Here is a 14,683-nt window from a genome sequence, read left to right on the forward strand (position 1 = left end):
AAGGCGACAGTCCTGCAGACCGGAGCCGCAACAGTGCCTGGGCATATTGTTCCCCTCGGCGCAGCACTGCGGCCTTAGAGGAAGCACTCCTGTTTAAGTGGGTGTCAGAGAATCAGGTCAGCTCACAGCCCAGGAACAGCAGCTCTCCTGTTCACAAGGCGAGTGATTAGACACTGTGAAAACCGCGAAGTGTTGGATTTAGATTGGTACTGTCTATTACAGAGCTGTGACGTGCCCCATGCCACCATCCCCCAGACGCCGTCCCTGAGGTGTTACACCTCAGTGGTTATGCAGCCCCGTGGCGTTGCTACCACTTTCGGTTGGTACAAGCTCCGTGGCCAGGAGGGGACACGTGCACATATGCTCAGATTCAGAGGGCTGAACTGTGCACACTGATCAAAACCACCCCTGCAATTACATCACAAGGAGTTTCACTAATGTGGCGTTAGCAAAGGCCTTCTGGAAATTCTCCTCCATTGTGTGCTATTCTTCCCCATCCCCCAGTTTTGCTTTGAGCAGAGAAGCCCCGCTAAGCAGAGGCTGGGAAGCAATGCCTTTGATTTACAGCTAAAGCATCATGCAATGCAACCTTTTTATTGTCATCGCCTCCAGGATAAATGGTATTTCTCTGACAGACTGATATTCATACACAAAATAAACAGATACTCCTACAGGATAAAACGAGTGGAGAGCCACTCGGGTCAGAGATCAGCATGATTTTGCAAGGCCCAGCAGCCTCTGCCAATTTGCTTGGCACAGCCACAAAACCAACTCCAGCATCAAGGCAGGAAAGGAGAAGGACTGAAATCAGCTCTCACCCACAAAGTTTTATTCCTCTGAGAAACAACAAAACGCAGATGGTCTTTTTTCTGAGTGAAGACCATTCTGCACCTGGAAAACTCAAGTCTGGAGAAGAGACCAGAAGGTGAAAGGGAGAAATCGGTTTATACAAGCCCTTTGCTTTGCAAACTGAGCCCTACCCCTCTCATCAGCAACAAATGTTCCTGGATGTAACAGTAATATGTGCAAACCAAATGTGGCTCTCAAATAGATGAAGACATTTATTCATGTAGATAAGTAATTTGTATTGACTTTAAAAAACCCCGACAACAGGTTCCTGTTGGAATTTTTAATATAGAGAAAAAAAGCATTAACAATAATGATGCTAATAAGGCTTTTTGGGATCTCCCTTTTTTTTCTGAAATTGTTTTGAAGGAACAGGAGTGAAGTCAGAAGTGGATTGGAGGGACCTTCCCTCAGGAGCAAAGTTCAAAAAGCAATATTTTTCTGAGCACTGTTCCCAAAGGCTACCAGGTACTCGCATATATCTTCCAGTGGTACCATAGAAAATGATGTCACATCACATACTAAGATAAACACTACAATAAGACTAAATAAACTAAGCATGCATTTTAGCACCAGGCTCCACAAACCCAGAGTAAACCCCATAAAGACTTACTGATCTCTACCAACGGTTAAGTGCCGCCACTGAGCATATTCACGGGGTTATCCTTCAAGGCATTAACACATCCCATCTGACAGATTCCCCTCTGACAAGTTTTAGCAAAGCATCCCGTGAATCATAGTCCAACATGAAATGAATTTAAGTACTCATGAGCAGAGGAACACCTTGTCCAGACTGGTGTCTTATTCATGTAAAACTATCCCTGTTGTATCTCCACTCTCTCATTGAGCTGCTCTGAGCTGCACAGATTAGTTACACGAGACTGAACGGAAATGGGAGACATCTGATAGATACTGTAAATTCCCTGAAGCCCTTTGAAAAATCTAAGGTTCAAACCAAGAAAAACACCTTTTAAAACTCCTTTAAGCTGATTTTTAATTGCAAAGTATAGCTCACTGCACTTCATCCAGTTGTTTATTTTTTTTTGTTGCAACAGCTGCAATTTGCTGTAATTCAACTAGAACGGTATAGTTTGTCAAGTACCATAGCTGTATCCCTTTGATAAATATCTAGTTGTTCTAATAAGCTCTACTAAAGTTATGAGAGCAAGAGGGCCTGCAAAATACAACCATTTTTGATCACAACAATTAGATTTCTACTGTTTATGGACCAAATTTTCCTAGGAGGTACAGAAGGGAAAATCCACTTGCAGCTGAGGTATATCAAATGGCGTTCAGGAGCTTAGCCAGTGTATTTATCTTTTATTGGAATAGCTTTGTTAATTCCTTTCAACATGCATTATCATTTTTACCATAGTTACAGGTTTATAGCCCCTGGTTCCCTTCCTGGGCCTTAGGCCATTCCCAGCAGTCACTAACAATGGCGATTTACCAATAGTCACAAATGACAGACATGTCATTTCCACCAATTGTGGTAACCATTGCTTAAAGAAAAAAAAAAAAAAAAAAGGAAAAAATCTGCTCAGATGTTTTCATAACAAAGGACTTGCAAGGTTAAATTGAATTTTAAACCTTTTTAATTAGCAAATTTGACAATTTCCATGTAATTTGTCTACTCCTCAGGAAATTTCAACAGAGAGACCAAAATGAGAATAGAAAATGCATCATTGTGAGATAATTTTCCAGTCATTTATACCCATGAAATCCCAGTTAACAGGACTGTGTCTGTAAAGAAGCCATAGAAATGTGAAGGGAATCAGGTCCTTTCTTTTAAGTGACTATCCACCCAGCTAAACCAGCACTACCTTTCCTGGTGAAGTTTAAATATTGTACAGAACACTTGGGTAACTGAAAACAGAATAAAAAATAGGTTTTGTATGCAGTTATAGTTCAGCTAATACTCCAGCATTGCAGGGATATTTTTCCTGCTCTTTGGTCATTTTTTACTCTGTAAAGACAGAAAACTTACAGAACACTTCTCAACAGAGACCAAGCCAGAGCGTTATTTTGGATTGGTTATACAGCTCTCTGCTAATACCATCCTTTAGTTTATACAATTTTAGCTCCTCTCATTCAGGCCACCAGAATTCAGAGCCTAATTATGTGTGAAACAGGAATTACAAATGTGGTTAACAGGCAGTTTAGTCAGAAACCTTTTAGGGAACATATTTAATTACTCCTAGGAAAAAAAAATCCAGCCTGCCTAATATTTCCTCCCCATACAAACAAATAGCATGGGATTAGACTAAATGTCTTTCCCTTTTACAATCACTCCGATTTATGGACTTTACTGTTTATATAGTTTCTATGATGACAGAAAACTAAAATGGAGCAAATACGACTTTGGACATGTATTTTTATAACATACATTCAGAAAGTTGTCCTCAGTCTTTGATACCAATGGCTTCTGAGCATGCACAGTTAACCGTCACCGGTAAGCAGAGGAACAAATTATTTATGTAGGTGCCATTCTGCCCAAGGAAAAAGTCTTTTCCCTCTATGACACGAAACAACTGGAAATCTCAAAATTCCAACCAATTTTTTCCCTTTCAGACTTGCAGAGCTTTGTTGGCAGGGGGATGGGGTCATGCCCTCACACGTGCAAAGTTACAGAGGTCTTAGCGTTTCCCAAATCTTAGCACTACTTTGGAGAGTCTCAAAGAAGGACAGTTCGGGGAGGGGAGAGCTGCCTCTGCCCATAGCAGAGGCTGCAGCAGGGCCAGCCACCACATCCTCCACACCTGCCTTTGAGGGGATGGGGAGGTAGATCAGAGTACCTGGAAAACACAGAGCTGGTAAGACTCCATCTACCCCTAAAAGTGAAAATCAGGTGCAATTTTTTAACATATGAGTACCTGCACTGGGGGTGTGTGCGTGGGCATAGGCTGGGCCGTGAGGCAAGGTGGGGGCTGCCCCAGCCAGGCACAACCGGTTCCTGCTGGTCCCAGTGCAGGCCTCTGCCTCAGGGGAGGCGGCTTCCAGATCAGACAAAATGGCAGCCAGGCAGCTTCCAGAGCAGACAAAACGGCAGCCAGGTGACTTTGAGAGCAGACAAAATGGCAGCCAGCAGCCAGGTGGCTTTAAGAGCAGAAAAAATGGCGTCCAGGCAGCTTCAAGAGCAGACAAAATGGCAGCCGGGGGCTTCGAAAGCAGACAAAATGTTGGCCAGGTGGCTTCAAGAACAGACAAAATGGCGGCCAGGCAGCTTCGAGAGCAGACAAAATGGCGGCCAGCAGGCTTTGAAAGCAGACAAAATGGTGGCCAGCAGCCAGGTGGCTTTGAGAGCAGAAAAAATGGCATTTGGCAGCCTGGTGGCTTTGAAAGCATACAAAATGGCAGCCAGGGGCTTCTAGAGCAGAAAAAATGGTGGCCATGGGGCTTCAAGAGCAGACAAAATGGCAGCCAGGCAGCTTCTTGAGCAGACAAAATGGTGGTCAGGGGGCTTCGAGAGCAGACAAAATGGTGGCCAGCAGCTAGCTGGCTTCGAGAGCAGACAAAATGGTGCCCAGCAGCCAGGCCTGAGTGGAAAATATGCGAAGAACAGTCCCATGAGACCAGAGGAGAGCAGACCCAACTCGCCTCGCTGTCCTCTCCAGCTCTGGCATTCAAAGTACAAGAGATAAAACCGAGGGCAGCCACATGAGAGCTAGTACACCAGGGTACATCCCACGGCCACTGGCGACGAGACACAGCCACAGCTTGTGCCAAAACCTCCATGCCACAGCGCTGACAGAGAGCATGCTGGCAGCTCAGATTGCTGAAAAAGAAATTGCTGATGCAAATTCTTGATTAAGTATTTGAAGTGAGATTTGGCTTCCTGTTGTTTTGCGTTTCTTGGTGTGGTTTTTTTTTTAATGTTGACCCATACATAATTTCCCTGGATTCATAAATTTTTTTTGCATTCTGTTCCGTGAATGTGTCAGAGGGACTACTGTTCAATTATAATTTTCACGCTTATTTCATTTTCCAAAATTAAGTGTTAGACCTTTGTAAGATACATTCTCTCTAAATGGCTAGCGTTGCATAGCAGTTTCATTTTATATGATCTTAATTTGCAGATTATTTTTTTTTTAAATACCTTTTGCAGTTAATGTAGCAGCTTATACAGCGGTGAACTCGGAAGTGCTGTGTTAACAGTTGGACTTGATGATCTTAAAGGTCTTTTCCAACCTAAATGATTCCATGATGCTAAGTGGGAATCCTTGGGGTTTGCTAATGACTCCCTGAGACAGAGATGTGGGCAGGAACAAGCCTCCCGGTCCCTTTGTCAGTGGCACAGGACCAAAACTGACAAGGGAATTTTCAGCTGACACTTGAGCATTGCTGAAGGATGCTGAGCATCAATTATTTAATCAAGATCAAAGATAAAACGTTATCTGCGCTTGTCTCAGCACCACTCAGTAGCCGACCAGATCACTATCTGAATGTTATCAAAGACCATCTTCTATTGTTCCTTCTTCCTGCTAAGGCTGGGATATTAGCAGGGAAAAAGTCAAGTATATAGTCACATGGACTTTTCATCTGAGAAAAGGAAGAGCTTCAAAGGGCTGAGGGAAGCTACTCAATCTGAAGTAGTAACTTTTTGGTTTGGTTTTTTTTTGTTGACGCAACCACTCTTTTTTAATATGAATTTTAATATGAAATTTCTCCAAAATTACCCTAGAGCAGCATGTTTATTGCATGCTGCTGGCACATACCTGCCCTTACATGAATCTGAATTTTCCATTAGCATTTGCAGAAACATTTTGCTGGACACAGTAAAGTTATTACATAACATAAGCACATATGGATTATAGATGCTTTATATGAGTATTCCTGTCATTTACATTCTGTCAGGGTACCGACACAGCTTTTGTCACCATGGTGTTATAAGGCTAATAAAATAGAGCTGAGGGAGGTGATCCTTCCCTTCTGCTTAGCACTGGGGAGACACCTGGAGTGCTGGGTCCAGTTTTGGGCTCCCCAGATGGACATGGTCATACTGCAATAAACCCATGGAGGCCACCAGGATGGCTGGGGACTCAAGCACAAGGTGTGTGCCTCTACCCAGAGGTGCCCAGTAAAAGGATGACAGACAAATGGGAACAGAAAATTCTGTACATATAAGGAAAGCTTTTTCACAACAAGGGTGATCAAAAAACAGGATCAAAACCAGTGCGATGCTGCAGGCGCTGAGGAGTGACCAAGGCCCAGGGATGAGCCCTGCACATCGGGTATGGTCTGGCCCAGAAGTCTGGCCTGCACAGCTTCCCCCTGGCACACAGCCGCTGGCACATTCTCCTGCAGTCGATCAGGCCACTCCTATCCTGTTTACTTGTTATTAATTGTTTCAGCATGTTTTCCAAAGCCTGAATAAATTGTAACTGTTCATCTGTTCACAAGTGACTTGTCAAGGTCCTTAGGTGCCCGACCCCTCTCCTCTGCTGTCACGTGCAGCCAGGCCCCGAACCGCCAGGCAGACCTGCTCTGGCAGACAGCTTCATTATAGCCACATGCTACTGGGGTCAACACAGAATTTAGAGACTGAACTCCAGGTAACATATGGCATAATTTATGATTACAGAACTACACTGGTGCCTTCCTCCCAGTCTACCCAGTTATGCACGGGGCTGCAAAACGTGCAGTACATCAAGATCAAACAGCCCTTTCCAAGCAGGCAAAGGACGATGCCTGCTTTGCCACGGCAAGCCCTCCGCCTGGAGACAAGCTGGCCAGGCCCTCCCCATGGGATACATGAACTATGGGGGTTGCTGGCCCTTCTTGATGGTCCATGGCACCTTCAGATACAGAGTGGCTATTCTCCTGTACAGAAACAAACACTAATGTGCTAATTATGCACCTGTGTCCTTGGAGTTTACTGCCTTCAACATCTATTTCATTCCTCCCCTAATGTTATTAATGAGATTTATGGAGACAAGGTTTCATCATTCATCATAATTTTACTTTTTCTCCCCCCTTTTAAAGTTATTGGCAAAACAAGATGAATATTTTTAGAAAAATTTCTAATTGTAATTAATCTCTAGGAGGCAAAATCTTTTGTTTTGTTTAAGATGTATGCATAATCTATTTACTGTGATTAAATGAAGAAGCTTTTAAGTCCTCTTAGCTACAGGTTACCAAATCTGGACATGATGTGCCCTACCTGTCTGCCGGGAGCAGACCGTCCCAAAGGAGCAGGTTTTACTTATAAGTCACTCATTCAGATGCCACCAAATGCAAAGATATAAATAACCAGTTTTGTTACAGACCTTTTTGTTTTTGATTTTACCTTGGGTTCTCCTTTGAACTGTCTAGTACCCATATCCTGATCAGGAAAGCTAAGAAACTGTGTTGGGAGCCTTACCAAGAGAAATACGCTGCCTTTTGGCAGACAACAGACTTTGCTCAAAAGAGCGCAAGACCCCGTCCTGCAACACCGTCTAACCGCACCCCGCGCCGGGCCATAAGCTATCCTAAGTCCTGCTTGTTTCAGCGACCTTCAAGTAAAACCTGGTGTATGCCTATGTGTACCTGGCAAGCAGACCCACAGAGCACACCTGAGCACCTGAGTAAAAGGGAGGCTGCACCATGCTACGTATTGATCCTGGCAACTAGGAAACTAACAATACATACTATTCTGCTACTACACTGTGCATCAATTCAGTAGCAGCTCTTAATTCATGCATCATTATGAAAGGCTTGACAGCTACAATGTGTTTTTTTTAAAAAAAAAGTGTTTTCAGCATGAAAAGGCATCTAACATATGCTCTCCCTCCAGCCCTAGTGACCTGTTGGCCATTTAAGGCTCCCAGCAGTTCTGCCAGTGCAGTGTGGTGCCCTGGCACTGTCGCACCAACAGACTAACATTTCTGCAGGAGCTGACGGATGGCGGTGCCAGGAGGCAGCTAAGCAAGGGCAGAGGGGATCGTGGTTCAGCAACACATAAACTGAACCACAAAGCTTGCAATTCAGAGGTCCTTGTGCTATTTGTGGTATCTTGTTCCCTCGGAGAGACGATTTCTTCCCATGCTGTGGAAGATTTGTCTTTCTAGATGGCACCACCCAGAGCAGAAGGCCTCCAAGAAGAAGTTTTTGCAGTTATGCATAATCAAAGCTTCAGTAAAAGAAAGCTAAACCAGAGCAATCACTAGGACCTGTTACAAAACAGTAAGAAACACCCTTTAACCCCAGCCAACTCCTCCTCTGTCTTTTCATCCACTTCCTACAAACTTGGCTGCACACAAGTTCACCATCACTTCCCTTCTCTATTCAGCCATGCGACCACCTGCCCTGAACAGCAATGACTCCGGTCCTGCTGCCCGAGTGCAGGGTGGTTAACCACGGCTGAGAATAACTCGCTTCTGGCATTCAGTACCACAACTTCTTCCCTGCTGCCTTGGTTTTATTTGTCCATGGCTACAAATGCTAATGTTCAGCTAAGCTGTTCTGAGACACCACTCACATGCTGCAGAAAAAAAGCATAGGAGGAAAGTAAAACCTCCAGTCAACATTTGGTAGGCTGTTGGCAGCACAAAGCCAGAGTGCCCAAGTGACGCATCCAAGCCCAAAATACCCAGTGCAAGATTCCAGAACCTTTTGTGAGAAGCCAAAGGGATGCTGCAAAATGGACATAACAACAGGCTTGAAAAATAAATACTGAGAGGAAGTGTGAAAGAATGCATTGCTTTAACATCAGTGTAAGGTGAGAACACACGACATCATTCATCTTGCACTTAATTGTAAGCACATGTTCAGGTTCCAGCCTGAAGCAAGGAGTTAATTCTCCAATTATTTCACAGGATTACGACATTTTTTCTTCCCCAGGAAATGTAGTGTTATTGTGAAGCCCATCCAGACATGCTATTTCATAATTAATACTAAATAAAAAGTGAATTCTCTTCTTTGTCTAAATAGTTTGCTTTGGGCTCAGCTAGGAGCCGCAATTAGCAAGACAGCCTCCCCGAATGCATTTGATCTGCCACAGGGTGTCCTGCTGTGTATCAGAAGAACAAACCTGATTTCACACAATCCATGGGGTTTATGCTGGCTAGATGTGCTATAATTAAAATGATCTCCTCCCCCCCCACCACCACCCAAGGGCTTGTGTTTTTTTGTGGAGAGGCACGCACATACCTAATTTAACAGTTTTGTTGATTTACACTTCTGCTCTTTACCAGTTCCCTTTGTAGCATTTACTGTTTGTAGTTTGGTGCAGAAACTGGGACCTGTTATCATTTGTGTTATAGGTTCATTTTATTAGCAGGTATAGAGGAACAGTTCCCATGGAAACATTTCCGTGTTTCATGGCATACTTTTCCTGGGATTTTCAAGGTTGTGTAGGGTGGGCTCTGGGGTGCCCTGGGGTTTTCTAAATGGGCACATGGAGCAGCCTGTGAACACTTCCCCTTCAGCAGGGGGAGAAAAATAATGTATTTTTAGATTGTGTATTTCCTCTCTTATGAAGTCTAACACCTGTGAAAACAGAGCAGCTTGAAAGCCCCACACCAGAGACTGATGTTCAGGCCAATTCCCGCCACTCTGACAACAAACCAAATCCTAGCTTGAAAGGCCACCTCAAAACCCAGGACAGCGTTTCCCTTTCACTCTCCGACCTTTACACTTAAGCCAAGAGTGATTCTGTGGTTAAACAGGGCTTAGCACACTCACCTGAGCCTTGTTCCTTGTGTCACTAGGGTCTTTCAAAGCTTCTTGGAAAAAAACCATACCACAAACAAACTCTACACTCTACAGCTGAGGTGCTCAGGCCCAGGGAACACTACTGCTCATGGGCCAACCCTGTCACCTGGCATTCATCAAGAGCAACACTTAAAAGAGTCACATGTGAAAATGTTAGACCACCTTATTTCCTTATTTCTCACAGGCCTCTAGGATTGCCACACACACAGGTGTGCTGCGTAGCAAATGCGTTGTAGCATTAGTCGCCAGAACACAGCAGAGATTCACCTGCAGCCTGGACCCTAGCAAGACGGGTCCCCATCTCCCTTAGCTTTGTCCTCTTCCTTTCCAGAGTCTGGGAATGGGTTCCCAGTTATTTTTTCCTTTACTTTTTCATCTTAAAGCTTTAAAAAAATGATTTATTTACATTTACTTCAACCTATTCACAGTACTGAGGAAACCCTCCCCAAAGAAACGTCAGACTTCAGAGCCACTGAAGAGATAATTATAACAAAATTCAAGTGGAGAATAATTATCATGTTCAAAAAACCATATTAAATAATTCATTATTATTATTTTGGCACTTGTTTCTGAATGAGGTGTGTAGGAAGCCATTCCAGACAGAAGCATGTAATGAAGTCCCTGGGGTCCTCCCCCACCAGCCGGTAGCGTAAGAACCACCACTCACACTTGGACAAGACTGGAGCTACCCAGTCTGGTTCCAGCACAGACATATCAAGATCAGAAGATGCTATGGTTTTATTTATTTTTCCTCATCCCCAGTGAATATTTCTCAGTTTTCTAATTACTGCCACGGAGGTGTCTGAGCTTTCTCAGTTAAGACAGACTCAAGTAAGGTTTATGAGTCTGGCCCATGTTATCTCTTAAGTTTTTAAAATGTGACAGTATTTTTATTTATGTAAGATTATTTAAAACTTTATTCTCATTTGCTTTACCGTTTCTGGGCTACCTGACTCTCCACCAAACTCAGGAGGAGTGCCCAGGAGCATCCCATGTAGTCTTACTAAGCCTTCCTCTCCTCTCTGATCTTTTTGTGAAGTAAAACCCCATGAAGAGTCTGGAGTCATCAAGGAGGTGGGGAGAGGTTCTTTAAAAAAAAAAAATAAAAAATCAACCACCAACAAAAAAATCACGAACAAAAAAACCACAACCAGAAAAAAAACCCACAGGAACCAAACCCCAGAAGAATCATTACTAGCAAGAAGATAATTTGCTCTTTCCTCCTTTTACAGTTTCTCCCTCCCTCTTGCTTCCAATGCTGCATGTATCAGATGCGAGTTCCCAACTCTGGCAAACACCATCTTGTGATTCACTTCTAGGCCTGACTGCATGTGCTATGAAGTACCAAAACCACGAGGCAGCCCAGCAAGTGCCTGTTCACTAGTTGGCAAAACTATGAAAAACCTCTCTTTATTAAATCCAGGCAGAACTGCTATTAAGTCAGCTGTTCCTACCTTCGGGTTTTGGAATGACCAGAGTCGCAGAGCTACTTGCTGGCTTGGGTATGTTTGTGGTTGGGATCCCTGTGTACATGGTTCACCCGAGCCTGGAAGACACAAGCGTGGAGATATAAGGAGGTCTTGGCATTATATACTGGTATTTGCCAGTCCATTCTGCAGGAACTCAAAGGACAGTCTCATAAAGACTTTTCCCTCTGCTGGTGAGGTCAGTATGAAGAACTCACACCACCCTGTGACTTATTTCAAAAACATATAAAGAATTAACCAGTGCCCTGGCAAGAGGGGTGGTGTTCACTGTGGAGGTACCTGACAGCAACACAGAAAGCTTGTGGGTCATTTGGTGTTTGGGCGGCACGAAGGAGCGTTGGGCTGGGAGCCATCCCCACACCACAGAAGCAGTTTGGGCTGGCTGGGCTCAAAGCACAGTGGCTTCATGCCACCACATTCATAAACATCTCCATCCACAGCAACCTTTGAGGAAACGGGATCTACTGAAACCATTCTCTTGCTGAAAAACAAACTGCCATTCTTTACCTTCTAACCCCTCAGCAAAGCAATCTTCTCCACTCCAGAATGTAAAATCCACTGACTACATATACTGCGCAACGGCTATTTAAAATTCACTCACACAGTGAATTTTATAGCTCATTCATGCTCAGCTTAGAAGCTAGGAATGGCCCCGTAACAACATGTGAAATTTTTTGACTGAACCAGAACTATGCTAAAAACAACTGAATGAGGAGTCCACGAGGCTTGGCACAATTACGTTTCACTGAAAAACACCTAACCATGTGGGCAGAGAGCAAGACAGACAAGATGAAGGCCTGTAACTACTACAGCAATTTTTATTCATTAGTATAGAGACATATCAGCAGGCTACAGGACCTCTCAAGAGCACTGACCTCTTCTCCACACACTGCACACTTTCTCCTCTTAGTAAGCTGTACTTTTAGGAACCCCCACTGGATTTATTAGCTTCAGCTTCAAGATATTGATTGTAATAAGTCTTATTTTCCCTGAAAATGTAGTGCAAATTCTCTGCTCGCTGGCACAAGCAGTAACAAGCAGCCCTTTTCACCGCACCTTCCCCCGACACAGGCAACCCGTGGTGGGATGAGGGAGCCCAGCCCCGGGGCACAGATGCAGTAGGCACCAGAGGCCACCAACACACAACAGGACACAGCCAGCCTCCCCCAGTACCCCAGACGCGCCTGTATCTCTTACCTGAGCAAAGCCGCTCGCAGGAGCGCCATATCACCCCGTCCTCCCCTCAAAGCTGCCCCGTGTGAGAAGCAGGAAGGAAGCGGTGCTGGCTGCCCGTGCAGCACAGCTGGTGAGCTAACACATCGCACCTGGGGCACGCAGCTGGTGGCAAGCTGGAGCAGACTACCTACAACACATACACAGTAGCTACTTCATTTAGCATGAAAGATAGAAGTGAGTTCATGCATCTGTTATTTTTTAACACAGCAGGAGATAACTAGCAGAAATCCACAACATGCAGCTAATTTCTCAAGCAAACAGGAAACATTTTAACACAGCTCCTTCAAAGCAAACTGCATGTGAGCCCAAGCACCTCGTGGCTTCCGTCATTAAAAGAGAGCAAACAACAGTGAGATTCTATAATTTATTACCATTGCTAAGATGAACACAGATACTTGATATCCAATCATATGCAGAACTGTAAAAAAATAGTTTTAATACAGTATCAAAATTTACACAAGTGTAGTGTCAAAAGACCAGTGTCCCTCAAACTAGCCCCTGCACATACATACGGCAGGCACAAGTACATGTTTTACATTTTTTCATACATACATATAGATATATAGGAATACAACAATTGAAGTTTAACTATGCAAACAATATGTACGGGAGAAAACAACATGTAAAGATAACAGACAACTGTTTGGGCTGGGTTATATATAAGAAATTACGCAAGAGTACAATGTTTCAAAATGGAAGGCTGGATTCTGCATTTCCAACTCGAGGCAGAGTGAACAGGAGTTTTGCCCGAGAAAGCAATGCTGGATCAGAGGCCTCACATCAAATGGTACCAAGTAAAAACAACAACAGAAACCAATATAATTACTGCTGAAAATTAACACGCTTTTTCTGGAGACAGCAGATTTACATCATACTCTTATGCATTCCACTGCAAATAGCCCACAAATACAGCATGTTGCAAGCTCAGAGAAAACAGAGGTTCCGACTTTGGCTCAAATCTTAATAACCAAGGACAAACCAGAAACCCAGGAATTGTTGCATTCCTATTTTTTTTTTTCTTTTTAATTTTTATTAGTCTTTTTGATGCTCAGCTATGGTAAAAAGTTAAGCAACAGCATTCAGTCACAAGCCTGTTGCACATTCATACATGAAACTATCTTAGATAGTTTTAGATATACACAGCTGTTTTAGATCTACACAAAATACCTATCATTGCAATTCAATACACACAACTAGTATCATACACATAGATAAAAATAAACTAAGCACATCTAGGGCGCCGTCTGGTCAAATCTCTGGCAATCTGAACAAGAGCTTTCTGACTCATAATAATGAATGACATGCTCCAAGTATAATAAAACCTTTTTCTTTGAAAGAATGCTACAGTGGCAAGAAAAGCTTTTTTATAATGCAGTGCAATCTCTTAGATCCTTATAGACTCTTGTTAAATAAACCAGCATGTCTCTAAATTAAACAGTAGAAATTAGCATCCTGACAATTGGAAAATGCTTTCCAAAAAAAACCCCCTCTGATGGAAATTCTGATTTGAGACCTGTAACAGTGATACCTAAGTATTCTGCTCATTAAAGGGCTGCAAGCATCATACACGTCTTCAGAAGATGTGCATCAAAGTGAATCGAAAAGAAAGCTATCTTTACTTTCATTTAGAAAGAAATTGTGTTTCACTACAAGTACTGTAGTTATGCTACACTACTGGCTGGTTAGGAGACTTTATGGTCTTTAGCACCTCCAAAGGCAGGTATTCTACGAAAGCAAAAAAATCACCTGGAAATTGCCTAAGCACCATTAACTGATACTTTATAGACTGAAGTGTGAGTTACTAAGAAGTGACTTTCTCAAAACTGCGGAGACAAAAGGCACAGTTTATCAATGTCTCTCCAGTCTGGTGAAAAACCTCTGTTAAATCCAGTGGAAAATTCGTTCAAACTTACTAGAGGTTCACTGTAACTAACCAAAATAAAACTTATTTCATTTAACTCCTGCAGAATCCCGATTATCTTTTAGTTAGGATGGAAATACCTCAGTGCTTCTAAATGTGGCGTGTTGAAGTGACGATGTGGCGGCAGCGTTTCACTAGCCAGTATACTGAAACAGCAGTATTGAGGAGACACTGACGGCACGGCTCCTCTGAAAGACCTCTGTGCAGAACCTCTACTAGTTTCCAGTGAAGTCTCTTGTAGTGCATACAGACACCCTGTCGTCAGCTGGGAAGTCACTGTGGACGTAGTCAGTTCTTTCTCTCTCATCAGCAGTTCAAACTCTTTCTCTTCAGAAAGGACTTTCTCCGGGCCTTTTACATAGGTCCTTTATACTGATTTCCTGACAAATGTTGTCTAATGCCAGGGCACGACCCTGCAGCATCTCCAAGTTTCCTCCACACAACCTAAAGGGAGGACGGAAAGCGATCTCATTATCACCAGTTAAGATGTACTGGCGTT

The 14,683-nt window shown here is 43.5% G+C and overlaps 1 protein-coding gene across 10 annotated transcripts in view; it reads right to left on the bottom strand.

The window, feature by feature from the left end:
- CCDC85A (coiled-coil domain containing 85A) overlaps positions 1–14,683 on the bottom strand; it is a 196,177-nt gene that overhangs the window by 97,816 nt on the left and 83,678 nt on the right. For 3 of the 10 annotated variants that reach the window (XM_056357087.1, XM_056357091.1, XM_056357088.1), the window contains one exon: positions 12,614–14,628. The exons of 4 other annotated variants lie outside the window; for them this stretch is intronic. In XM_056357087.1, coding sequence (XP_056213062.1) covers positions 14,539–14,628 — 90 coding nt within the window. In that variant the 3' untranslated portion in view covers positions 12,614–14,538. Of the gene's footprint in view, positions 1–10,994; positions 11,087–12,224; positions 12,339–12,613; positions 14,629–14,683 lie in introns of those variants that run through there. 3 more of the 10 variants (XR_008824886.1, XR_008824884.1, XR_008824885.1) reach the window with 2 other exon arrangements.

This window comes from Falco biarmicus, chromosome 12 (assembly GCF_023638135.1).
Source record: "Falco biarmicus isolate bFalBia1 chromosome 12, bFalBia1.pri, whole genome shotgun sequence".
In the NCBI taxonomy this organism is placed as follows: domain Eukaryota; kingdom Metazoa; phylum Chordata; class Aves; order Falconiformes; family Falconidae; genus Falco; species Falco biarmicus.